The sequence below is a fragment of the Meleagris gallopavo genome, chromosome 1, assembly GCF_000146605.3.
Source record: "Meleagris gallopavo isolate NT-WF06-2002-E0010 breed Aviagen turkey brand Nicholas breeding stock chromosome 1, Turkey_5.1, whole genome shotgun sequence".
NCBI classification, from domain to species: Eukaryota; Metazoa; Chordata; class Aves; order Galliformes; family Phasianidae; genus Meleagris; species Meleagris gallopavo.
This window is the reverse complement of record NC_015011.2, coordinates 9926213-9953943: the sequence shown is the minus strand read 5'-3', so window position 1 is coordinate 9953943 and position 27731 is coordinate 9926213. Positions and strand designations below refer to the sequence as shown.

Here is a 27731-nt window from a genome sequence, read left to right as displayed (position 1 = left end):
AGCTCATCAGAAGAAAAACAGCAGCAGCAGCAGCAGGACACTTTGCAGCCCTTTGAAAACTTCCTGCTGCTGCTTTGGTGCTTATCTACTGATTCTTCCTCTTCCAGTCAGTATTGTCTTTCTCTGATTTGTGGTACCACATTGAGGCTGCAGGCATGGACTAAGAATCATTTGTTCTAGGCAGCGTTTCAACCAAACAGAAAGACAGTTTCTGGTCAAAGGGCTTTTTCTGTGCACTTCCCTTTCTCTTCTTTTCTGTTTTTTTTCCTCCTGTTTTGTTTTGTTTTGTTTTCTTTCCCAGCCTTTTTTGCTGTTCGGTTTCAGTCTCACACCCAGCATCCTAATCAAGATACTTTGAATGTTTTCTCTGTTTTAGTGCATGTAGCCAGGACATGCTGTCAGCACTCGGTGCAGTCACCTCTCATATGTGCAGGGAGATAATACAAAGCAACCTGTGAAACTTGCCCTGCTTATAGAACTGGGGACCGAAGATACAAGGGCGCCTCAAGCATGTTAACAGACTGTTGAAAAGAGCAGCCCACTTTAGCTTTTGCTGAGAAGCAGGAGTACCTTTTTTTTGACAGTATCTTGGGCTATCTATTGATTATTGAAGATGTTTTATTAGCGTGTAAGCTTAAAATAGATGATCTTTTAGAGACAAGCAAATCATAAATTACATTGGTTGCTGTAATTTTATGACTTTGTCTCCCCAGGGTACTTTGGAAGAGACTGTGTTGATGTATGTAACCTGAACCCGTGTGAGCATGTCTCCACGTGCGTGCATAAACCTAGCTCATCCCATGGATACACCTGTGAATGTGGACAGAGCTACTATGGGCAGTACTGTGAGAGCAAGTAAGAGAATTATTCTCATTCTTTGGCTCCATAATTCTCCCAGCTGCCTCTCCTCCTAAGGAAGCAGTAGTCCAGTTTATTTTCTGCTTCAGTTAGCTTTCCTGTTCTACTTCAAGTGTTTGTAGTATTTGGTAATTGAAGGTTCCTTGCCCTTTGGTGCTCTTGAGCTCTCTTCACAGAGAGCAGGCAAACTTCCATACGCTCAAGAGACCACTTTCCTTCACCAGCAGTTCAGGGGCTAGAGTGGTTGTGCTGTGTTAAACAGCATCAGTCTGACCTGAATCTTAGTGTAGGCTTGGCCAGAGCTGGCTCTGCACCTCTGCTCCAGCTCCCCCAGCACACACGCAGAGCAGTGCACCCATTTAGAGGACCTGGCCATGTAAAATGGCTTTGAAAGTTTGGGTCTGGTCCCTGGGCTGGCGAAAATCTACATCTTCTGGATGTAGAAGGAGGCCTGTGCCCTGCTGGTGGGTGGAAGAAACCTTCTGATTCCCTCATCAGCAGCTTCTTGGTCTCAGATAAGCATTCAGCAACCAGCCTCCTCTTATTCCGATACCATTCATGATGTGCAAATTATGTTCATTTGTCTACTTGCTTAGGAATACCTCATGTGGTATTGTTTCCTTTCCTTTGATAACTGCAGACTTCTTCCTCTGCCTTCTGTTGTGTGGGCTTGCAAATGCTGGTCACACTGTTGCCAGATTCATTTTTCATTTTTCATTCCCTTGGACTAGCAATGGGAGAAGTTGTCCCCTGTCATTATTGTTGTTTTATTTTTCTTCCATATTACAAAGCTAAATTTACAAGCCCAGCAATTACCCTAAACAACATTCAGCACTGAATTTGAATCAGGCTGCAAACAGATTTTCTTTCTGTAGATATTCAGCAGGGAAGGGATTCCTTTGTGCATTATTGCTGATGGCAGCCTTGGCAGCGACATCCTTCAAGTTCTTGCTTGATTTCCTTTCAGCTGTCAAGGTTTGTGCAGACTGCCTCATCCCAGAGCAGTCTTTGCCAGCACTAGTGTTGGAATGGCTGTGGGACAAACCTGCTTAGAATTTTACCCAAGGGAAAAAGAAACAGCAAAAACAAGTATTATCCTTCAGCTTGTGCGTTGATGATTGGACTCTGGCTAGCTGTGCTGTTCCACGAGGCAGGAGGGCTGTAAAATCTCCTCCTCCAGTGATGGTTCCAGCTTTTGTACCATTGAAGCATTCACCAAAGTGCAGCCATTGGAAGTGTCCACGGCACTTCCAGCTAGGCTGAATCAAAGCAGCCAGTGTTCCCTCCTCCATGTTCCCAGCCACACTTTCCATGCTCCTCCAAAACCATGCTGGTGGCAGTGGGTCTGCTAAGGACAGGATGTGGACTGCTGGAGGATCAGCACAGCCTGGCACGGACTGTCCAGCCTGCCCCACCCTGTGCTGACACAGGGGTGCCACAAATGGGGCTGGTGGGAGCAGGAACCACCTGGCAGCGTGGGTACTCCCTCCCAAAGGAAAAAGCTTTTTATTTGCTTATAGAGATATATACTACTTACAAAGGAATTGTTCTTGAAAGTGTTTAGAGAACCATTGCCACTAGATTTTCATGGAACTAACATCCTTTATCTTTTTTTATTGCAGTTTACATAGATAGAGATAGGCAGATATAAAGTGGTAGCTGCTGCAGACAGATAATTATGCCCTGTAATGGAGCTGAGTGCAGATTTGGCTCAGAGCTCTTCTTTCCCAACCTTTATGAGGAAGCTTAAAAGAACTTCCTTTGGATGTTGTTTTCTTTTATAGGATTGACTTGCCTTGTCCCAGAGGTTGGTGGGGAAATCCCATCTGTGGTCCTTGTAATTGCGAGACTAGCAAAGGGTTTGATCCAGACTGCAATAAGACCAATGGAGAATGCCACTGTAAGGTAAGCAGAAGAAACCAGTCATAAGTCAAAATTCTTTAGCTTAAAATGTAACTATATCACTAATAACTGCAACAACCAAGACAAAGCATACACAGTTGTGCTTTATATCCTTTATGTGCACAGTATGGTTAATGTTTACTCCAAACATTTTGCTGGCACTGCCTTCCACCAAATCATACTGTGCAGCTCTTATCTTGTTTGCCTTTGGAAAGCAAAACTGAGAGGAGGAAAGCCTGGCTGTACTCTCTCTGAAGTGCAGCCCAATTTATCAGGGGAGATCAGAGCTGGGTGCAGAGGAATGCTGGAGGTGGTTGCTGTGTCACAGGCAGCGATCACCATGCTGCAGCTTGGGCTAGATGGCCTAGTTGTCTTCTGCAGTGGGCCAGCAGAAGACCTGCTTAGGAGTGGAGAATAAAATGGGAGTTAAACACTTTCCTTGGGGACAGCTCTTTCCAGCCTTGTTGCAGACTGTAGGGATGAAGCTGAGAGGGGATGGGAAGTGCCTCCCTCCTGGAGGTTTTACAATAGGCTTTTCACAAAGGGTTTTACAATAGGCTGGGATGACCTCAGAGGAGCCCTGCCTGTTTGAACCAGCAGCAGCGAATCTGGCCCGGCACTTATTTCCTAAATGCCAGCAGGACACACAGCAATTGTTGCATTAAATCAAGTCAGTGGGGTGCCCACTTCATTGTCTCATATAATCACATAATGCCTCAGATCAAAAATGTTTGCAGATGCAATTTGAATATGTGATCATTGGTTTCTCTCCACACCGTACATACAGCAAAAATGGACGGTACAAGAGGTTTTCTTACAGGCTTGTCTGAGCTAGACAAGAGTCAAATTGCGTAACAGAGAAAACTGCAAATCCTCCAAGAATGTGCTTTCTGGGCAGCAGCAGCAGGTACACAAGAGGTCTGGGCCCCACTACAAACAGTGGTTGAGCCGTGGGTCTGCAACCCCAGGCAGCCCAGCAGCCCTGCCATGCTCAGCCTGCCTAATGCAGTAAGCTAACTGGGGGTTAGCAGAAAGAATGATCAAACTTTATGTTTTCTATTAATTGCAATATCATTATCCAGTGCTGTGCTCAGTGAACCGTTTTGCGCTGCTCCAACAGCAGGATTTCCGAGCACAAAACACAAGTGATTTGGCATAGAAGTAAAGCACCTCATTGCCTGTCCATTTCTGTTTCTCCAGGCCAATTACTACCGGCCTCAGAGCAGTGACACCTGCTACCCCTGTGACTGCTTCCCCTCCGGCTCCCACACGCGCTCCTGTGACATGGAGACAGGACAGTGTCCCTGCAAGCCTGGTGTCATCGGGCGGCAGTGCAACCGCTGCGACAACCCCTTCGCTGAGGTCACCGCCAGGGGCTGCGAAGGTACGGCCTGGCCAGACACACTGCCCAGCAGTGGGGGTGTAGGATCTGGTGGCAGTGGGGAGATGGGGTGTGGGGAGAGAGGGGCGTGTGATCCGATGCATGTCCTGTGCCACGCTTCAGATGCCCTCTGTTTCTCCTCCCTGCCTCTCTTGCCCTGCCTGTCCGCTCACCCACCTTCCTCCTGCCATCAGCATAAAGCTGCTGCAGCAATCATTGAGCTGCAGTATGTGGGTGAAACAGCAGGGAAAGGCTTTCCCACAAGAAAGGAGTGGACAGAGATAACAGAACTAAGGTGCAGAGCCCCATAATCATCCTGAGCTCTCCTTTGCCCATACCTGTCTGACCATGCTGCTGAGCAAGGAGCAGGAGATGGGTCACAGCCTGGGAAGTGCTGCAGAGAGCAGGGATCCTGGCAAGCTTTGGGAATGGCCGGAAGGTCCTTTGGCAGGCTGCAGTGTCTCCTTGCTCCTCTGTGACTTTACCTCATCTGAAAAATTGCATCCTTTCTTTTTCTGCTTTCAGTAATTTATAACGGGTGTCCCAAAGCTTTTGAGGCTGGCATTTGGTGGCCGCAGACCAAGTTTGGCCAGCCAGCTGCTGTGCCGTGTCCAAAGGGATCCGTGGGTAAGTTCCCTAGATAAAACATTAACTGTCTCATCTACATGCCTGGAGGGGAGGTTGGAGGGGTGGGGAACAGCAGAAAAAAATAATAATTAAAAAAAATGTATATATATATAGGGAATGACAGATTACAACAAGAATCATAGAATCATTTGAATTGGAAGGGACCCTTAAAGGCTGTCTATTCCAACTCTCCTGCAATAAACAGGAACACCTACAGCTCCATCATGGTGCTCAGAGGTTGTCCAGCATGAAAGAACTGTTACAGTAAATTTGAGATAATAGCAGACAAACACATGTAAAGAGCAGAAATTTTGTATCTACATTTTCAGAAAGGCACTGTCCAATTTTGTGGTTTCTGTTGCTCAAGCACTCCTTACACAGGTAACTCCGAGTTTCTGGAGACTTACACACAGTCTCCAGTAATGCAGCTCCTGGGGGCAAAGATAAAATGAGGTCTGTTTACATGGCAGTCACTTCACTGGCATTGCAGGCAGCAAAGCAAAGAGGTACAACGGAGCTCACAGTTTTCCATCAGATGTCTCATAATTAATGTGGCTGGAAAACCTATTTTACCAGCACATGAGCTGTGTTATTTTATGCTGTGAAAGAACAGCAATCTGTTTTTTTCATGTGTCCCCAAAAATGTTTATCTTAAACATTTTTCAAAAGCAGGTTTTTGAAAACAAGTCCACAGTCTATTCTGAAGGCTGTTCCATGGGAAACAAAGCCTCCGTCTCATTTCTAGAGCCAGGTATTCTTACCTGCTGTGGGCAGTCTTTTGGTTCCATGAGTTACAAAGGACTGTGTAAGTCTTCCATATATTGTTAGGAGGTCCATCCCTTTAGGTGTGCAAAAGACTCATGGTAACCCCAGCCCCGCTTCTAAGGATTTTAGAATATGAATTTTTTAATTAGAGAGTATTTTGATTGATAAACACTATGAAGTGGAATTAAAATAAATTTTCTCACTATATATGCTCTGTTCCTGTGGGTGATGCCAATATCTCTTCTAGCAACTAATAGGCAGGGGTACTCTTAGGAATTGCACATTAAGTTAATTTTATAGAACAATCAAATAAAGTAATGCTTATAATAATGAATATTCTAATAGGAATCTGAAGTTTAATTGTAAATTCATGAAAGAGAAATAACATAGTTATGTATTGTTTTATCAATTATAATTCTGTTGTTTGGATATTAGTAATTAAATCTCCTTGACGCATACAACATGTATCCAAAGTTAATTAGCACAACTTTAAGTCTTGAATCTGATAATTTGAAATTCACTCTGAAGATTCCACAGCCAAGCACCACGTTTTGAAATGATTCAACAAATAGTAAAAGGTAGTAAGTTAAACAGAAAGCTGTTCACAAACCATTTTCAAGTGGCAAAATAAAATCTGCGTTGCCTGAAGTGTCTCCTGCATGCATTGTGCAATGCATATTTTGGCAGTGTGCAGCATATTTTGACATGAAAATAGCATTTATCAGGGTGATCTTCCCATATAGACTATGGCACAGAAATCTGAGCAGGGGTATGGTTTTATAAATATTTACACGGTCTTTCTCATGTTTGTTGTAAACAATTTGTCAAATTTGTTAGGGAACATTGGGGTAACACAGCTGGAAGTGGCTGGGCAGACCCAAAGTCTGCCTGAAACCTTCCCGAAACCTGGGGAAAATGGTTCAAGAGGATCAGCAGTCTTTAACTCTTCTCAGAAAGAAATGATGGTTTGGAAAGTGAAATACGTTCATATTCCTAAGAAACTTGAAAATACAAATCCATGAAGATTTATCTGGAACATTTCACAACATTGTTTAATTTTTCTTGTTTCCTTCAGGAAATGCAGTTCGCCATTGTAACATTGAGAAGGGCTGGCTGCCTCCTGAGCTTTTCAACTGTACCACCAACACTTTCGTGGATCTAAAAGTCATGGTAAGCTGTGTTTTCTTGTATTTAGGATGATCAACCTGTCAGGACACAGCAGTGTTTGCACATAAAGAATGCACACATGGAGCATAGCAAAATCTGCAAACAGTTTCTCTAATCTAGTGAAGTCTGACATATGTACACGTATACTTGCTTACCCCATAGCCAAGTGTAGAGATATGCTCTATAGCTAGTGTCCAGTGACTACTTGTGCTGTAGTGCAAATGTCCACTTGATATAAATTGTCATAGAATCATAGAATATCCTTAGTTGGAAGGGACCACAAGGATCATCAAGTCCAGCCAACTCCTGTCCCCACATGAGACCAACCAAAAATCAGACCATATGCCTGAGAGCATTGTCCAAACGAGTGTTACTTGACCTTTGGCATCTCGATATCATGACCACTGACCTGGCAGCCTGTTCCAGTGCCCAGAACTTTTTCCTGATATCGAATGTGATTGTTCCCTGGTTCAGGCTGGGGAACAGTAGTGAGTACGGAGGACAGTGGAGAATATTCATGTGGATATTGGTAGTAGGTGGATGGTTGGACTGAATGATCTTAGAGGGCTTTTTCAACCTTACTGATTATGTGTCTGTGACTTCGTGACATTTTTAATTTGCATAGGTGATAATCCAGCACAAAGATCTTTTTTTTTTCTGCTGATCCATTGTAATTTTCCCTTGAACTTACAATGGTTATTCTTGATCTTCTTGTTTTACCTTGTTTTCTGATTGCCCATCTATTGCTGAATTTGTCTCAGCGCTAGTAAACATATAGTTAATATTTACACTCTTTGAGAAATCCTACAGTTTCTGTCTTTATTTTATAAATGATCATCAATCAGACTCCAGTTTGAGGCCCTCAGTCTCCATCCTTCAACTGAGTTCTTGACCCCCTCTCTTTCTGTCTGGACCCTTGCACTGTTCTGAGTCTGCGTTACATCTTCAACTGAGCTGTTCTATCCAGCTTTTCTCTCCAAAGTACCATTTGGATCAAACAACTCCTTAGTGCTAGAGTTTTCCTTAAACGAGTGAATGAATAAATGAATGAATAAATAAATGAAAAAAAGAACGAATGAATAAATAAATACATGAATAAATGTTTTTCTTCATTCTCTTTCTTCATTTTCTTCATGTCTCTGGTTCAGAATGAGAAGTTACACCGCAATGAGACCATACTGGATGGAGACAAAACCATACAGATTGTGAGAGTGCTACAAAACGCCACCAAATACACACACAGCTTGTATGGCAATGATGTGAGGACAGCTTACCAGATGATGATCCGGGTCCTACGGTATGAAAGCCAGCAGCAAGGGTTTGACCTGGCAGCAACAAGGGACGTGGAGTTCAATGAGGTAAAAGAGATAATGTATATAATGCTGGGACTTTGCAGTTCTTTTGGGAAGTTTTATGGCAACTGAAGGTTGATAATTGAATTTGTCTTTGACCAAAGAGGAGTGAGTATGATGTAGCTGCTCTAATCTGTCTCACAAATGAGTCAGTCTTTTCAATTTAGAATGGAAGGCTGGTTGTACATATTTGTGTGCATACAGATGTGCATGACAAGTATATGTCATAGTTAAATAGTATCATACTAGCTTTGTTAAATAGTATCATACTAGCATTGTTAAATAGTATCATACTAGCAACCAAAAGTAAAATTCCTCAAATTTAAAAATAATCAAATGTACTATTCCTGGGTATTACTTTGTTTATTATATTCAGTTATGTTGGAAAACTTGTCTAATTTCATCGTTTTCATTTAAATTTGTAGTGAACCCTGAGCCAGCTACTGACTTCATTCAACTTGGAAACACTTGAACAATATCTATTAAAGAGTTGATACACTGAAAGAAACTCCACACTATTGAGATACATACATACAAATATTGGAAATGAGTGCCAGAGGGCTTCTGCTACTAAAAGCATTAAATACCCCTTTATTACTAAGGATTTGATCAGATTTAGAGAACAAGCATTAGCACCCTCCTTGGCATGGGGAAACATATAGCTGTGATGGAAAGATGTGCTCAGGCAGGCTTTCACTTGAACACAGAGAGCCTCATGCTGCACCATGAAGTAAGGGAGCTGTAACACCTCCCTATGAGGTAGAAGCAAAAGGAAACATGGCTGAGAAAATTCCTCATTGTCTTGGCCAACAGACAATGAAGAACTTCTGAAACATTTAACAGTTTAGAAAAACCTAATTTAAGAGATTCCATGTTTTCTTTCCTAACTGCTGATAAACTTCTAACTATTGGCTCTAGGGTCAATGAATCTCCCAGTTCAGATCTCGAGAAGGAACTGGGTTTTTTAATGTGTGGTTTGGGAAATAGTGGTCTGGAAACCTCTGCTTTAATTTATTATGCCCTGCATTTGGCACTGAATTGCGTACAGATGATGTTTTCAAGAACTCCCTAAATATTTTTAGGTTAGGTCAGGAATTTGAAAACTAATCAGTAATGCTCATGAGAAAAAGGAGGTTACATCCTAGGCTGAGGGAGCACAAGGGGAGAAGGAATTTATTCTTATGTAGCTTTTGGAGGGAGCCAGAAAAGCACAAGCGATCAAAAAAGCCATAAATAACATTGTCAGGTAGTGAGGAGGCCTGGTACCAAGTACAGCGTGTGTTTTCTGCTGCAGTGTGTTCCTGGGGAACCGTGTAGTGCTTCTCCTCCTAGATAGCACCAGTAATAATGGCAGTCTCTTATATTCCAAATAGAAGCTTGCAACTTCAGGGAATACTTAGGGAATATAGCACCTTCCCTGTCTGCTTCTAAATTAAAGGTTATGTGTGTCCAGATAGTTCCTTCTTCTATCACAGAGCTTGAAGTGAGTAAATTTTACCACCATTTATTCAAATTTTATCTCTAGGTAAAATTAGGTTTAGGTTTTGACGCAGCAGGATAGCCAGTAATTACATTAAGATCGAATGCTGCTCAGCACCTTTATCATTTAAGTCATTTGTCACTGGTTTTTAGTCTTGTTCTTCCATTCTCCTTCAGGATACCTTTGAATATTCTCATGATAAAGTGCAGAAGCAGTAGGTTCTCTTTAAGACCACTTTTTCAACACCATTTGAAAAAACATAAACATGGCAGAAGACAGCGTGCACTAACTTCTCTTATGTGTATATGCAAGTTTCTGTATGCAAGCTAATATTTGCTTGTGTTATTTGCATGCTTCCCAAGCAAGTTGCCGTAGTTATCAGCTACATTAAGAAAAAATAAGAAAAGAGGAGCAAGCATATTTATACCTGTGACTTTCTTTTAGTTTTAGCATATCACATTTTTTAATTTCCCTAGATGAGCTCTTTAAGGGTACATAACAAGTACTCTGCTTTTCTTCTCACATCTCTCGTAGAGAAAGAAAATGGGTACGAACTGGAACACAAAGTCAGTGAGCACAAACTGGAACACAGAGGTTCCATATGAACATCAAATAACACTTCTGTGCTATGCAGGTGGCTGAGCACTGGCACAGCTGCCCAGAGGCTGTGGATCTCTTCACTAGAGATTTCCAGAAGCTGCCTGGCCACGGCCCTGGGCACCCTGCTCTGGGTGTCCCTGCTGGGGTGTGGGTTGGGCAGAGGAACACAGAGGGCCCTACCAGCCTCAACCATGTTGTAGTTCTGTGGAATATGATTAGATTTTCCTTCTGCATTTTCTTGATGTTTCCTCTTTTAAAGAGGAGTTAAAAATAGGTAGTTATCTTACAGCCTCCAATTTTTTTTTCTTACTTTGCTTATAAAAATTGTGAAGGGCATTCCTTCATGTAAAATATATATGTATATGTATGGATTCGAGGTCAGTAACTGGTGAACATATTTTCATAAGGCTTTAGAAGACCATACCTACATTAAAATATTTAATTTTGCTCTCCCCTGAGGCAGTAATGGCAACCTTTTAAAATGTTTGTCACTTGAAATCCAGGACTCTTTTTGCCTCATAATTTAGCCTTGTCCTTTGCTTCTCAGAATATTATCAAAGTGGGTAGTGCCCTGTTGGATCCCAACAACAAGGAGCAGTGGGAACAGATTCAGCGAACGGAGGGTGGCACAGCTCATCTCCTAAGGCACTATGAGGATTATTTCAACAACGTGGCCCAGAACATGAAGAAAACCTACATGAGGCCTTTTGTCATTGTTGCTGCTAACATGAGTGAGTACCTATATTGAAAAATGCTGCTTTGTATCAGTGCTTTAAAAGTGTGTAAGATACAAGTGCTAACTATTGCTTTTAATAATACCAACTTAGAAACACAAGGTATGTGTTGTCTAACCTATTCAGTGCACTCATTTCAAGTCAGTTGATCCCAATTGCCATGGAGGCCTCCTGGGAGACTTCTGACCTGCTTTCCCTGTGGGCTATGCCACTAGTCTGTGTGGCATTTTGTTGCAGCCATAGTGGTATATAGATGATGAAATGGACTAAGTTTGTGAGTAAAGATGATGCCTTTTAAGTCTACCTACTATAGTTGAGTGTATTGCATAGGGTTTTTGGAAGAATCACTGCACCACCTCTTAAAGAATTACTGATGTAGAAAAAAAAAAGCCCTGCTATTGATCATATACCTCTGAATGCCTTACTGCCCTGGAACCTGTCCAGATATGCTGAAAGTTATTTTCTCAGAATCATCCATCTGAGCTTTCAAACAACCTCCAGCCTTGCAAAATCCATCACCAGAGCAAAATCCTTGGGGTCTGCTAAATCCTCTGTGGGTCTAAACCAAGAGGGAAACATCAGATATGACAAGACTCTTTCCCTCTCTATCCAAGTAAATGCCCTCTCTAACACAGAGCAGTTCCTGCACGTTTAGGACTGTAATGTATTTCACTGATGTCACCACAGTACACATGCAGCTGAAGAATGGAAACTATGTCATGGTTGTCCTCTTTCCTCTTTTTTTCTTGTCTTCTGTCTCTTTCCTTTTCTCCCCAGGTCCCGACAAAGGGTAACAGCCCTGCTCTGAGCAGGGTTGGGTGACCTCCAGGGGTCCTTCATAAGCAGCATTTCAGTGGCTCTGCAGTTCTGTTTCTTTCTCTCACTAGTGATATGAATTGTTATCAACCTGAGTTTATGTTTTCAGACCTGCAGAAGGGCTTATGAGCCCAAAAGCTTGCTTGTTTTTCCCAACTGCAGTTGGGAACTGTAGCCAGCTGGTATAAGTAGTATATTAACCTCTGCCTATTGACCTTGTGCTGAAGGCTTCATGTCCACAGTTGCATGGAGAGTTCAGTATGGGAAGCTCCAGCTTCCAGAGGAAAGCAAAGGCATGAGGCAGTCAGGATCTGTTGTGATAGAACAAGGGGAAGTAGTTTTGAGCTTAAAGAGGTTAGATTTATGTTAGATATAAAGAAGAAGTATTTTATAGTGAGAATGATAAGGCACTGGAACAGGTTGCACAGAGTTGTGGTGGATGCCCCTTCCATGGAGACTTTCAAGGCAAGGCCGGATCAGGCCCTGGGCAACCTGACATAGCTCTGCTGTCCCTGTTTATTGCAGAGAAGTAGTAGATAACTTTCAGGGGTCCCTTTCAACTCTAAGGATTCTGTGATTCTACAGAGTCCTGCATTGGCTCCAGTGGAAAAAGATTATTGTTGAGCTGAGACAAACCGAAATATTTTTGATTCTCTTTAATAGACCAAAGCTAAAGTTTTCCTTTTGATTTAGGAATATCAGAATCAAAATATTTTTATCTTCACATTCCGAAAAATGTATGTACAGTGTTTTAACTAAGATAAAAAACAAAGCCCAGAATTTTTTGCAGGTTGTAAACCCTGATTTTCAGACCAGCTCTTCCTGAGTAAAAAAGTCAAGAGCTTGGGAGGGAAGAGGCAACTGTGCTGAAAGAGGTCTGTTTTCTTTTGAACAATTTTTCCAGGTGAATGTGGCATTAATGGAGTTTCCTAATGGTTCATCTGCATGTTATTTAGTGGCTGGAAAAGGAATTGGAATTTGCAGATCTTAACTTGGATATTTCTTCATATAGAAACTTGCTGCAGATCACAGCTTTCAGTGTAAGGTTACCCCCAGGACTTCCAGCTTCTCACTTTTATTATAACATCTAAATTGGCACTCAGTGACTTTTCATAAATGGGAAAGTTCAAGCCAACTCAGCTGCTTTTAAATATTTTGGCAGTTAGACAACAGGCAGAGCTGATGAGGTGAGCCAGGGAGTAACTGTTAGCACAGAAGGAAGAGAGCTAGAGGACTAGGGAGTATTCCTGGGTAAAATCCAGGTTATTTTCTTTAACATGCAACATCAACTAAGCTGATAGAGAAAATACATATTTCTGAAGCAGCAGGTTTGGCCTTCCCTACGGAAACAAGTCTGAAATTGGAACACAACACTCTTATTTCCCAAGTATGTGGTACTGTTTTCTCAGTATGAATACTGCGTTGCAAATGCCTTTCCATTGCCTCCCCAGTCCTTATTGACGTGTGGTCTCCTAACTGTATCAGTGCTGAAACACAGACTTTTAGCTGCCATTTAAGGTATTCATGGAGAGAAATTAGATTTGTGCCAGGGGAGATTTAAGCTGGACGTTAGGAAATACTGCTTTTCTGACAGAGTGGTCAAGCACTGGAATGGGCTGCCCAGGGAGGTGGTGGAGTCACCGACCCTGGAGGAGTTCAAAGAACATTTGGATTTTGTGTTGAGGGACATGGTTTAGTGACTACTATTGGTGATAGGTGGATAGTTGAACTGGATGATCTTGAAGGTCTTTTCCAACCTTGGTGATTCTGTGATTTGACTTTGTATTTGAGGGTTTACATTTCTTCTCTGTGTTGTGCAGATGTTTTAACCATCCAGTCATGTTTTGTTTTGTTTCAATATCATATTTGAATGAATTAAACTTAATTTTATGGGAAACTTTTTTTCTCTAGTTATTGCTGTTGACATCTTTGACAAGTCTAATTTTACGGGAGCTAGAATACCACGATTTCATGAGATTAAGGAGGATTATCCGAAAGATTTGGAAACATCTGTTATCTTCCCGGATACTCTGTTCAGACCTTCAGACAGGAAAGGTAAAACCTGATGACATTTGGAGGGAAGTTTTGACTCGCTCCCAAGGACGTGTTATTGATCCTTGTGAAGCAGAACGATACTAGGGTGAGAGTACGATGATCACCTGCACAAGCAAGCATTATTTTGGGTTGGAGCAGCTGTGCATACCTCAGAGGCCTTCTGCCTGCCAGGGGCTGTGTAACTGGCTGTACCTGTCTGTCAGGTCCCTCAATCCTGTGTCAACCAGAGAAGTGTGCTGTTCCCACCAAGCTGTTCCCCTGCAGCCACCCTCTCCTGGGCCCTGCAGGGATGGAAGGAGGGAGTGTGGGATCCCAGTCTGGGAGCAGAACAGTCCCATTGCAGCCCGAGAGCTGGGCCTTGAAAGACCTTGAGATGGGCAAGGAAATGGGAGGCACGCTGGGGAGCCATGGGCCTTTCATAGCTCTGGAGTACCCAGAAGATGGCTGAGAGGAAACTGTGGCTTACCTTAAGCAAGGGCTGAGAGAGTAAATTAGACAGTAACTATACAAATACCATGACTGAATGTCCTTGGAATGGGGAAATAATAGCACTTTTGAAAATAATACACAATAACCAATAAGCTTGTGTATCTCTCTGTATGGCTTTTTCCTCAGAAATAAGACACCTGCATGTGCCTTATATCTTTTCTCTAAGGAAGAAGGAATGTGAATGTTAAGAGATACTTGCCAAAACTGGAAGCTTATTGTATGAAAGAATGAGCATAGAGATTCCTGTGTGACCAATTGTACTCACAGCTATCTCTAGCTTTACCATAAATGCATGCAAAGTAATAACATGGATATTGTTTTAACTTTCTCCTTATATCATGCACAGATCATTTATGCACTTATGGATCCACTAGTGTAGAAATTCCTTATTTTCTAGCTGGACTAAATGGTTATTCATGATTCAGTGGTTATTTAATTATCAGCTTTATAACTATGAAATGTGCTAAAACTTCATTCAAAATGTTTCACTAGAAGCATGCTCAGTGCTGTGAACTTAGGGCAACAGAAATATTTCTACATCTTTGCAAAGCAAAATCACCAGTTTAAATGGTAGCTTTGATGTTGCATGGAAAGAGTTTAATATTTGTGTTAATTTCTTAGCAGTACCTACAATGAGGCCTTCAAATCAAAAATTATCCTCTAAGGTGAACAGTGATGCACGAAGCCCTGAGAGTATATTTACAAAGAGAAGAAAGCGGCACCCTGATGACTCTACCCATCATACTGTTGCCATGGTCATTATATACCGGTCCCTAGGACATCTCCTGCCCGAAAACTATGATCCTGACCGAAGGAGCCTGAGGTGAGAGTTCAACCTTTCTATGAATTGTGCAGATCCCTTTCCACATGCTTCTTCCATGCAGGGGTGGCTCAGCTCTTTTATACCAAACAAAAGTCATATGTGCTACAGTTGTGCTCTCTCCTGTACTCCTCTGGCACACTGTGGGAAAATAACTGCAAGAGTAGAGCCTTCGAAGCTTGGCTGTGTGGAAGGCTGGTGGTACATCTGCCTCGTGTTCTGAGTTGAATCTTCTGGAAATCTTCTATCCGCTAAATCTGTGCTTTGCATTTTAACATCTAGATCATTTTTGTTTTTCTCCTTCTGCAGGTTACCAAATCGCCCAATTATTAATACACCTGTGGTGAGCACAGCCATTCACAGTGACGGGGAGCTTCCTCCCAACCTGGTGGAAAAGCCCATCATAGTGGAGTATGCCATGCTGGAAACAGAGGAAAGAACAAAGCCTGTCTGTGTCTTCTGGAATCACTCCATCATGTATGTCTCTGCCTTCTTTAGGGCTGAGCATGGCATCTGTTTTGGTAGAAGAGAACTAGGAGGGTAATTCTGGAGGGAGAACTTTTTTCACTCAGTTTACTCAACTGGCATATAGTTCCTGGTGGAGCCAAGTACTCACTTCCCGTTACCTGAGAACAGTAAAAAACAATCATCAGATCTCTTCAAACAATGCCTAGCCTCGTGGTTACAGATAGAGTGCCACTATGTCTTTATGCGGTATTATCCAAGAGTAATAAATCTCACAATCTCCATCTGTTTACCCATTCTTTTTGCCTGCACATGTACAACTACGCAAATGTAATCTAGCTCTACTGCCTGGATTTGTGATTCACCTGAGGTCTCTTAGTCAGGACTCTTATTGCTCCATGTCCTCTTCTTAGGAGCGCATCTTCAGAAGACTATTCAGTTATTTTATGGGCTGCGTCTTCTCCCATCACTTGCTAGTGACTGTGGACAGAGTGCAAGGCAAGCAGGCAGCAATCACTGATGCCTCAGACAGAACTAGTGCAAAAAATAAATAAAAAAGCTATTGTTGTAAAAAAGGAGATAAAATGTTAAGACTTAAATCTCAGAAATCATTTTTGAATCAGAAGTCAACTCAAAGAAAGTGGCACTGATAAGAAATGACTTGCCTTTCCTTCCACCATCTATTATATATCCTTTTTCATTTGTTTTAGTGAAAAAATGGAGGGAAAGAAGTACTTCTTTGGGACCTTAGACCTCTTGCTGTTATTAGAAAACAGACAGTACAGGACAGGGAGCATAAGCAGAGGATGAATCTAGGAGAAGAGTATGAGGGAGAAGACAAAATATTCAATTATGGTTAATTTAGGTGAAGATCTGGAGAAATTGAAGGATTCTGTATACTCGTGTCTTTTGTTGAGGTGTTCACAATTGTGGAAGCAGCGCAGTCCTGCTAGAGATACTTCTGGAGTATTGATAAAACAAAAGAAAGTGTATTGAGAGATAGCAATCCTTGATGATCCTCGAGGTCCCTTCCAACCCAAGCCATTCTATGATAGCTACACGTTTGTCAAATTAAGATTTCGTTATATTTTTAAGTATTACATATATATGTAATATATAACCATGAAACTGGGTATATAGGAGAAGGATGGTATTGTCAGCCCACAGGAAGAGGAATAGCTGTTACTCATTTTCTAATGACCCCAAAATTCCTGTAAACCTATGGAAAAATCCACGGAAAGATATGTCCTGTGTTGGAAATAGAAGAGCAAGTTAACCTAGGAAATGTTTGCCTCCTAGTCAAAAGCTTATGGAGATTATATCATTAAAAGGATCAAGCAGGCAAACAGAAATCTATTTTGTTACCAATAATAAACTACTCCACTTGCCTGCTTGTAAAGTAGTCTGAGATTGTATCAGCACAAAGCTTAGATAAGAAATTTCTTGATGTGCTATTTGCTTCTACATACAGATGATTCTGCCAATTATGAGGAAATGGCAAGTCCCTTTCTCATAAATTTTTAAACATTATATGGGCTTGAGTAACTCATTAGCTCTAACATGATTCATCCATTTGCTATTTGCTGGCAACTTCAATGGCATTACTGTCTATTACATTTTCCTACAGCCACAATTATAAAGGAACTTCTAAACGTAATAAAAGGGCTTTTCTAAAATGTGAGTACTTTTCAAGAGAAAGGGATATTAAAACTGTTTAACAAATGTTTCATTTTTGAATGTAAAAGATCACCTGTGCAATCTCTTGAAGAGAAAAACTCTTTTCAATAATTATAAAAGAATTTTTATTACTCATTAACTTCAGGATAGAATAATTAATATAAAATCTTTTCTGGAGTTAGACAAGGCTTAATAGGGTAGAATTTTTAAGGGAACAGTTCCTCCATTATGCTATTCTAATACAAGACATTTCCTAATATAAAATATTATCTCCTGTTTTTAACTTTTCTTGTCTACTTTCTAGAGGAATATAGGGATGAAGTCATACTTCTGCTGAAATATATTTCACATGAGATCTTTACTAAGTGTAGAGAAATAGAGATGGCTGAAAAACATGTCCCTGTGGTTTTGGTATTTTTTACCTCATACTCTTGCTATGGCCAGTTTGCTCTATGCAGTCACTTCCCCATATTGCTTGTATGATCACTGCACAAAATGAGGACTTCTAAAAATTATTTTTAACTCAAAACAGGTTGTTGCAAAGCCACAACAGCCGGCGAGCAATACTTCAACTCAGGGCTTTTTAAGTTGTTTATATTGTCAGGCAGGTGACCACTCTAAATATTTCTGTCTTGATACATACAGTCCTCTCTGTTTGTGGAGTGAGAGCCGTCTTGGAGGGCAGTGGCAGCAAGAGCTGAGGGTGAGATCTGAGGATGGCTCCCATAGATGCCTTTTTTCCCTGCAGGATTGGCGGAACAGGTGCCTGGTCTTCCAGAGGATGTGAGCTGTATTCCAGAAACCAGAGCCATATTGCCTGCCAGTGCAACCATTTGACCAGCTTTGCTGTCCTGATGGACATTTCAAAACGGGAGGTGGGTGATCCCAGGCTTGTGCCTCAGTGGGATGGGTTTTGGTCTTCAAGGGCCTTCAAGGAGCTTTGGAGCTAACTGGTTGTTGCATGACATAGCCAGCAATGCATGTGTGTGCTAGTCCGTGCTGCAGAAGGCCATGCAGAGAAGGGAGTGAAACGGGGATTATAGATACATATTAGTTGTGGCACCGCTTGATATTAGGTATGTGTAGAACTACAACAGCAGGAACAAGGACACAAGCTCCACAGGTTTTTTAGCATTTCAGAACAACCTTAAGAGGGGCAGTCCTGACGCTAAGATTCCCACTTAGCTCCCTGCTCCTTCTGGATGCTGCCCATGCAAAATGTTGAGTGACTCAAGAGGTGGCATCACCCACTCCTCTTGGTTCAAAGCAAATCTTTGCACTGATTCAGTAGTAATGAAAGCATTGGCTTTCCGAGTAGTAGGTCTGATTGGAAGAAAAGAAAGAAAAAACTCAGAAGTTCTGTCAATCTCTCTTCCTGCAGAATGGGGATGTTCTTCCTCTGAAGATTGTCACTTACACAACTGTTTCCATCTCACTGGTGGCTTTGCTGATTACTTTCATCCTGCTGGTTCTGATCCGCACACTGCGGTCCAACTTGCACAGCATCCACAAGAACCTGGTTTCTGCCCTTTTCTTCTCCGAGCTTGTCTTCCTCATTGGAATCAACCAAACCGAAAACCCGGTAAGAGTTACTTCTTCCTTACTGCGAGAGTTGTCAGAATTTAAATCAGGGGCTCATATTGTGACTTTTATCTGCTCCTGTCTGTTTCACTTTCTCTTCTTTCTACTTCTGCTTGGCCTAAACGTTGTTTAAATGTCAGAATGAATGTATTCTATTGTATTGTTTATGATGAATACCAATTCTAGGAAATAGATCTGATGTTATTTTCAAAAAAAATGACAGCAGTTCTGTTGAAAGCTTATCCCAGGAGCGAATCCTGAATTCCAGTTTCTTCCTTCCTTTCCATCAGTAAGCATTCTGTCTTGCTTTGTCTGTTCAGTAGGAGATTCTCCAGTTTCTCCTGCAGCAGGTACCCCACAAGCCTAAATGGCTTTTAGTGTTGACTGGTAGTTTATCAGCAGTGCACTACTGTGCAGATGTTCAGTGCATGTTGCATGCCATGCTGTTCTGAAGAAGCCACTTGCCAGCATGGGACAGCTTGTCACACTCAACAGTCAGTAGGAAACCTGTCACTTTGCTTTGTGCTCCCCAGCCACGGTGACCCCTGGCTTCAGTCCATCATACCTGTTGCCAAAGCTTAGTGCATACACCTCCAGCGTTGTGCATGTCAAGAAATATAAGCCATGAATGGACTGAGTATGCAATACAGAGTATATGTATGCTGTGTCTAGAACTTCATTGCTATTTTAGCTCTGTAGTGCTATATGTAATATTGCTCTTAATTCTTAGTAGTGCTCATCTCAAAAGTCGTGGTTACCACGCAGACAAACAGGCAAGTGGCCCAAGCTTCTCATCCTCCTTTACCAAATGGACAGCAGACAAATGGGAGATGATATGCAATAAAAAGTTTGTCCTTAACATATATAAAGAATCAGAATTTTAGCACAGGGATTATCTGAACACTCTAAAGAAAATATATCTTCTAGAAATCCTTTTTGTACATGTCATGTTTTAATCTAAATCTTGAAAAGAAAGGCCTTTCATTATTCAAAGAGGGGCTGTAAGAAAGAAGGGGACAGGCTCTTTAGCAGAGCCTGTTGTGATAGGACAAAAGGAAATGGTTTCAAACTAAAAGAGGGGAGATTTAGATGGGTTGTGAAAAAGAAGTTTTTTTCAGTAAGAGTAGTGAGGCACTGGAACAGGTTGCCCAGAGAGGGAGTAGAAGCCCATCCCTGGAGACATTCAAAGTCAGGCTGGATGGGGCTCTGAGCATCTGATGGAGCTGTAGGTGTCCCTGTGCATTGCAGGGAAGTTGAACTAGATGAACTTCAAGGGTTCCTTTCATTTCAAATGATTCTGTGATTCTGTGCTATCAGATTTTGTCTAATTTCAGCTTCTGGTAACTGGATGCTGTTGAGCCCTTGTCATAATAAATTTGAAAGACTTGTCTTCCCTAGAGCCCTGTATTCAACAGTATTTCACTTAGAAAACTACGTAAAAATGAACAGCTTGATTTCCTGTTTCTAAGATTCGTATCACTCTGATGCCTTTTTTCAGGGCTTTCTTCCCCCATTTTACCTTTTGGAAAACTGTCAGCGCTAAACTGGACTGAACTTTCCATCTCACAGTGCCATTTCCAGTCCCATATTCTGATTTTCCCCTCTATCCCAACTCCAGTCCCTCAGCTACTGTTGTGGAGAGGACTTTCACAGTGACCTACCCTCAGATATGGTTCACATCATGTGTGACCTGCATTGTCTTCGTCTCATAATATATGAGTTTGCATATTAAAATAATTGTTTCTCACATGAACTCACCTGGCCAATTGATCATCAGCATTCTGTGTAACTTGACCTTTCTCATGCCTTCTTGAGCACAGCACTCATTTTTCACTGTATTTCACTAGCAAGGAGTTTACTCAGTTCTCTGATGTGAATACTGTGGAGCAGAGGGACGAGCCTAGATGTCTGCAGCACCTTACAAAACTCAGGTAGTGAGAGATGGCTTCTCATTCCACATGCCTGTTGTACTATCATGGAGCACCAAGTGAATGCTTATAAGAGCAGTGAAATGGTTCACTTTAGCAATGCCACAGCTACTACTGGTTGTACTTTGCCAGATTGTTCTCTTCTGCTGCTTCCCATTTTTAGTCTTCAGGGCTGCAGTCCTGTCCTGTGCTGTTACCAGGGCTCAGTGAAACAGCCCAAACCCTTAACCCACTTATGAAAATCTTTTAAGTTGCAGAATGCATTTCATAGAGCAGGAAGCCGCTCCTTACAGCCTACCCAGTCAATCTGAGAAGGTAGGAGGGTCGTAAGCCATGTCTACTTGAGACAATTATTCATCTGTCTGTATGGAATGAGAGTTGTCTAACGAGTCATGCACTGATGAACGTAAAGAGGGAAGGAATGCTGGAGCACAAATAATGCTGTGCTGCTTGGCACCCAGCCTGGCTTTTATGGGTTTCTGTGAATTAACAGTCACATTTCTGGGTGAGGTTTTAATCTTTCCCTGGACAATTGATGGAAAGTGATTTATTTACTTCTTTTTTCTTACCTGAAAAAGGTAATGCTCAGGGCAAGAGTCTATTCATGTACATGTGCCAGTAGAAACAAAAAATCCCCATTTACATAGAGGGAAGAAAGGCCTTTTATTTGGTGAGACATTTTTTCAATAACACTTGACGTTGTAATAGAGCTTATACAGTAAGTGAATCCAGAAAGCTGGCGATCATAATATAAAATCCTCAGTAAAGTTGAGCAGGGAAGTCTTAAGTTGTGGTTCTGAGCATTATGCCATGCAAGAACACTAAAATGTCACACTGAAATCAATCAGAAGGCAGGGACAGTGCCCCCAAAAAAGCACGGTGTAAAATATTTTGAAACAAAAATCATGTGGTTATTCAAAGTGCTCTAACACAAGCTTATCAACAAATCCTTGGCAAAGTCCTTTGCTTTGCTTCTCAAACAAGCAAATGAATAGAGTTAATGGGACAGATTTTGCCTTGGCTGTAGGATGCTTGTGGTCATTCTTATTTTCAGTCATCAAGCCCTTCAGTTGGGAGGAAAACTTGGTTGACAGATATTGCAAAAATATAGATCTGTGAAGCTCTGAGAGTTCAGAATGGCCATTTTTATCACAAAGTTGACTTCAGCTGCCAGTTTACTCACCATAGCTATTTCTCTTAGTCATATTAACAGCCCAATCTCTTTGATTTCCATGCGTTCTTCATTTTTCCTGCTCTCTGATCATAGTATGGTCAAACACTCTCATTCCTACCTGCTTATTAATACATTATTGTCATTATTAAAGTTCCTGACTCCTTTTCATATGATTTCTGTTACTCAATCCTGAGTTACTGTCTTGTCATATAAATCATGCCGGCTCTTCAGGAGCTTCTTCCTCCTTAGTACTCCTTGCACCTGATCTCCAGCCTTAGTGCCAGAGATCCTTGTGCCACAGTCCCATAGGAACAAAATGGCATGCTACTCTTATGCTGGAACATAAAATCACATCAAACTGGGTGGTCCTGTATGGAGCTAGGACTTGAACTCTGTGATCCTTATGGGTCCCTTCCAACTTGAGACATTCTATGACTCTATGATTCTACAAATTTAACCTATTTGAGAAGAGACGTTTCATTTAACTGGTAAGAAAATACCTCCAAGAGAGGCTGGACTTCTTTGGCTGAAGTCTACAGATCATTTTTTGCTCATATCAAGCATATTCATTCTTCCTGGACTGAAATCTCTTTGATTTCTCTCCCTAGAAAGGAGGTTTTCAAGAGCAAGAAGGATCTCAGCTGAAAATCTAAAATCTTTCTCGTGCTTCCCCGTCCACCTCTGCCAAATACAAGTTATTTACAAATATCACCACAACACATTGTCTACTTTAAAACAAAGCAAAACTATACCAAAATGGTATGGGGAGACAGCTCTCTCACTGGGAAGAGCAAAGTAGCAGAAAAAGCCATGGGTTGGTTGGCCCTTGGTGTGTAAATGGGAGACACCAAGTCAGTTCAGGGATGCTGGTGGAAGTTCTCAAGAACAGTTTGTTGACTTTGCAACTAGACTGGTCTGCTTGTTGCAGTTAAACCTGCTGTTGCTGAATTTGATGGAACAGTGTTATACAGGAAGGACTCATGCACGAGGCTGGGCAGAGGGTCTGCAGCCTCTGCAGGGCATCCTCACTTCCAGTTCCACACCAGGGGAAAGAGCCAGGAGCTCTGCCAGCACTGCTCTGCCTACAAGCAGAAGGAATTCAGACAGAAGAGCCAAAAGCGTCACCTGGGCATCAAATACACACAGAGAAATGAACCACAGAACACATGGCAAGGGCAAGGGCAGTGACCAAAAGCACACTGAACCAATAGGATAAAACCAAAGCAGATTCAGAACAGGTGCGTAACAATATAGAAAAAATATAGCTTTCACAGTATGCACAGCTTTTCTGAATCTCTGAGAAAAAAGACAACCAACAGAAATGGAAATTAATGGCAGTGTGTTCTTTCTGCCAAACCCTTCCTATCACACTTCCCTCTAGCTGCAATAGAAGGCCTGTGACTCGCCAGGCTGCGTATTTCAGAAAATCAGCTCTAATTTCTTTGCCCTTTTCCTTCTGCAGTTTGTATGTACAGTGATTGCCATCCTTCTGCACTACTTCTACATGAGTACCTTTGCATGGATGTTCGTGGAGCAGCTCCACATCTACCGGATGCTGACTGAAGTGAGGAACATCAACTTTGGGCACATGAGGTTCTACTACGTCGTTGGCTGGGGCATTCCTGCCATTATCACAGGTACCCTCAACAACTCCAAAGAAGCTTTGTTTGCTTTCCCTGCCATCTTCACTGGAAAGTGACCCCATCGAAGATGGATATGGATGCACTCCGCTACTACTGTCACTTGAGTGTTTTCAGTAGATGCATTGTGAGTAGTAGAAGTCAGTGGAACTTGGCAGATCTGCGCCCTAAATGTCTGTAGTCCCAACTAAAGTGATTCTGAGGGCATTACAGTAACATAAACGTAGTTGCACCCAGATTAAAGCAGGACTTGTTAACATTGCTTGGATATAAGTGTGTGTTTATTTGAACAACTTTGTTTTTAGTCATCCTAAATATCCTTCCCCATGCTGGTAGTCAAATCCGTGTCCATATCCATGCTGGGATACGGACACAGTCTCTGGGGAAGTGGCTGCAGTGTTTTCACAACTAATGCTACCCATGGGGCACTGCTGTCCTTCCCTGGATATTCCCACTGCAATGCCCTTGACCAGCAGTAAATGTTCTCTGAAGGGGATTTCAGCAGCTCTATTTTACTTGGCGTGAAAATGAGCTGGGAATACTCAAGCAGCCTTTTACATCATTTCATATAGAAAAGCAATAACTTCCATTTGAGTAAAAGTAATGAAAAGCTGGAGGCAGTAATCTTTTAAACTGTTCCAGGCTGTTCTGCAGGAGCCCATCTATCTCCGCCCTCACCGTTCCTATTTTTGCAGTCAGACATTTCCAGTGCTACCCTTAGCACATGGTGCTGCCTTAATGCAGGCAGACAGCTTCTTGGGAAGAGCTTTGCAGAACAGTTGGAGAGGGGTTTTTTGCTTCAACTATTTCAGCATGTATCTCTTGCCATATGGGAAATGAGATCTTCGGCAGACAGTTAACTTTTACTCATTTATTTTTATGGATAACAACATCCTGTCAGCAATGACAGAAATTTACATATCTCTCCAATCAAATAAATAGCTATCAATCATGTACACTTGGAAAAATAATTGTGGAACAAATTAGACTTTTGAAAATATACATGTTTTTTTTCTATGTGACTTAAAGGAGAATAATAAAACATAGTGAAAACAAACCATAGCATAGGGAGGAAGAGTGTCCTATCTGGAGACATGGTAAGTTTTTCTGTGTCAAGCTGTGCATATTTTCCACTTACGTCAATTTATCCTGGTTGTAGTGGAAGGTCCAGAGGACTCCACCACTCTGGAGATATCCCCAGCACTTCAGATAGAAAACATCTTTGGTTCCTGTAACATTTCAGACCTGTGCAGCTGTTATTAGCACCACTGCAATGTATACAGGAATATTCAGTGCCATCAAGTAGTAGGCACTGTCACTTCTGGTAGAAGAGAAGTATTATCACCTAATGGAAGGGAGCAGTTTGTGGTTCAGAACATGTAGCTCCCCAGTACTATTTCATCTGAAGGATTTTCCATTTCTTGTTTGGTTTCTCGTGAATTTTAGTGAATTGAGAGTGGCTCAGCAGCAGTATTATTTTATCTGTATGTTGCAAGTGCACCACTTTTACATTTTTCTGATTAGAAATTGTTCCCTGTAACTCGGAACAATTTTTCAATATTAAAACTACATATATTAAGAATTACAGCTCCAAGGTGTCTCTTGTACTATAAATTCTGATTTCACTGATTTACTTAAACAAGGAAGTCAGATCCTTATTACTGAAGAAGTCAGAGGATTTAGTGAAATCAAGAATGAATCAAGAAAGCTAAGCCATTAGTTTGACCTTCCAGGTTCAGAAATCATCTGAATAGAAAATTATTTCCTTATAAAGAGTGCAATTGGGATTTCTTGCCCTTGGATAGCTTTGTTACTGTACATATTTCAAGTAAGTTTCTGCTATGAATTTTAAAGTTTATTATCTAAAGAAGGTTCCAACTTCTTAACATGCATTTTGAACACCATTTCTTTTAACTTTCTTGATGAGAGAAGGATTGTGTATGTTTTTCAGTAGTGGAAAAGTTTAGGTATGGGAAAGAATTTTAGTCTTGGTCGTCAGAAGGACGTTTGGAAGGGTACAGCAGGACAAAGGGAAATGGTTTTGAGTTGAGGAAGATTTAGGTTGGATGTCAGGGGGAAGTTCTTTATAGAGAGAGTGGTGAGGTGCTGGAACAGGCTGCCCAGAGAGGCTGTAGATGCCCCATCCCTGGAGGTGTTCAAGGCCAGGTTGGATGGGGCCCTGGGCAGCCTGGTCTAGTATTAAATGGGGAGGTTGGTGGCCCTGCATGTGGCAGGGGGGTTGGAGATTTGTGATCCTTGAGGTCCCTCCCAACCCTGACCATTCTGTGATTCTGTGATTTTTATTTAAAAGATAACTATGTAGCCTAGTGCATTTCCTTTGTAGATACCCTGAGAAAAGTGAACCTACAGTAACAGTCAATTTAACTTATTCTTTTTTTTTCTTCATATTTTTAATGCTCAGCATTCACTTTGAACTGGGACATAGTATTCCTAAGGGATCTGTGATGGGACCTGGCTATGTGCAAAAGGGAAACCTGAACTTTAGAGGGAAAAACATCTTAGCAAAATGTTTACATAAGGAACAGTTCAGCGGTGAAGAACCACATCGAATCACTCCATACAAAAGCAAATTGCTGTGAATAAATGTAGGTTTGAGGGTGGGAGGAGGCTTACTGTCATCAAAAGAGTAAGGATGTAGAATATTCCTCCGTGGGGAGCAATAGTGGAATTTGCTTAGAGCAAATTAAATTCACTTTAAGTTGGCTCATTTTAAGTAGTTTGATCCATCTAGGAAAGGGATTTTATGACTTCCTTGCCTCAGGAACAAAATTCTGGATTTGGCATCCAGCAAGACCCCTCTTTGTGGCAACATGCTAACTGGCTGGCATACACTTGCAATAAGTGCTTGCCATCAAGAGCTCGTGTTAAAACAGGTTCTTACATCGTCCTTAAATCAGTATACCCCAGATCAGAGTATTTGCCAAATCTCTAGATTTGCTGTAGATCATTAGCAAAATGGTGAGTCAGGAGAGAGGTAAGGTTGGTGTGCAGTTGCTGCAGGGCCTGCAGGGACTCTGAAGGGTCAAAACATGCCTTATTTCCTGGCATGTTGGCGGGATGGGTGCTGGGCGTCCCCAGCAGAGAATCCCCAGTTGTGAGCATCAAGGAGCTGTTGTACAGCCCGCACACTCAGAGCATTTAATTGGTGTGCCAAAATGGTCTTTATGTTAAATTGCATTGGCTTAATTCTGCCTTTGGGTAAAGTGTTATTTCACATATTGTTGATTCCAGTAAAATTTAAACCGCCTACCTGAAGGCTGCAGTTTGCCCCACGTGTTTAATGGGGAACTTTAAGGTAGGATTTTGGGAGTGAAAAAATACTGCATTCTGCCAATTACTCTTAGAGCCAGATGTTTGGTCAAACCGTAGCTTAAGTCCTACTAATGGGGAAATCCAGTCCTGGGAAACGGCCTGTGTCTATAGAATTACATCTGTATAAAATACTTTATGGTCCCTTAATCATTTATGGCTAATTCCTTCTGGATGGCAACTGCTGAAGGCTGCGGTGAAAGAGCCAATGGGAACGGAGAGAGAGAGAGACCAGTCCTATCTCATTCCACGCTTCAGAGAAAACAGATCCAATATCCACTGCTTTGCTAAACTGCCAGTTTAGTTTTCATAGACCATAGGCCTGTACCAGATGTGAACGTTGGCCACGTGCCAGCTTTTATGCAGTAAGTGTAAAGCACAGCTCTCCCTTCTTTTCAGTGTCTTTTTGTCAAAGCACACAGAGTTCAGCTCGGAAAGGTGGTTGTTAACAGGCACAGATCCTCACTGCACAGAGCGGCTCTGCCCTGAACGTTGGACTCCTGCTCGAGGCAGGTCATCTGCTCAGCACAATAGGTGCCCCTGGTGAACACACAACATCCTGCAGCCATTTACCATATGTCATTGGCTGAGGGCCTTGTAGAGATCCATTTCTGTCTCTTGAAGAAGGAAGAACTCTGCAGTATTTTGCAGGCCAAAGGCAGAAATCCCAGTCGTTGCCATATAGGCAAGGTGTAGGGCACAAAGTCAGATAGCACTGTAAGTCAGTAGGTAGAGGTTGGACTCAGATTCTCTCAGAAGTTTCCAGGCTTTGAAAAATAAAACAATAAAAGGTGTGTTCTTAACTCAGTTGCCTTGGGGCATCAGCAAACTCCATTTCAAACAGCGCTGAAAGCAATGTGAGGTAGGCACTTACCTGGGTTTGCAGCTCA

General features: G+C 41.9%; 1 protein-coding gene across 1 annotated transcript in view; it reads left to right on the top strand.

Moving 5' to 3' along the window:
* CELSR1 (cadherin EGF LAG seven-pass G-type receptor 1) overlaps positions 1-27731 on the top strand; it is a 95379-nt gene that overhangs the window by 54007 nt on the left and 13641 nt on the right. The window contains 13 exon segments of the mRNA XM_031552882.1: positions 714-855; positions 2643-2763; positions 3961-4144; positions 4667-4768; positions 6609-6703; positions 7849-8058; positions 10680-10863; positions 13594-13737; positions 14848-15049; positions 15356-15523; positions 17937-18063; positions 18570-18770; positions 23334-23508. Coding sequence (XP_031408742.1) covers positions 714-855; positions 2643-2763; positions 3961-4144; positions 4667-4768; positions 6609-6703; positions 7849-8058; positions 10680-10863; positions 13594-13737; positions 14848-15049; positions 15356-15523; positions 17937-18063; positions 18570-18770; positions 23334-23508 — 2055 coding nt within the window.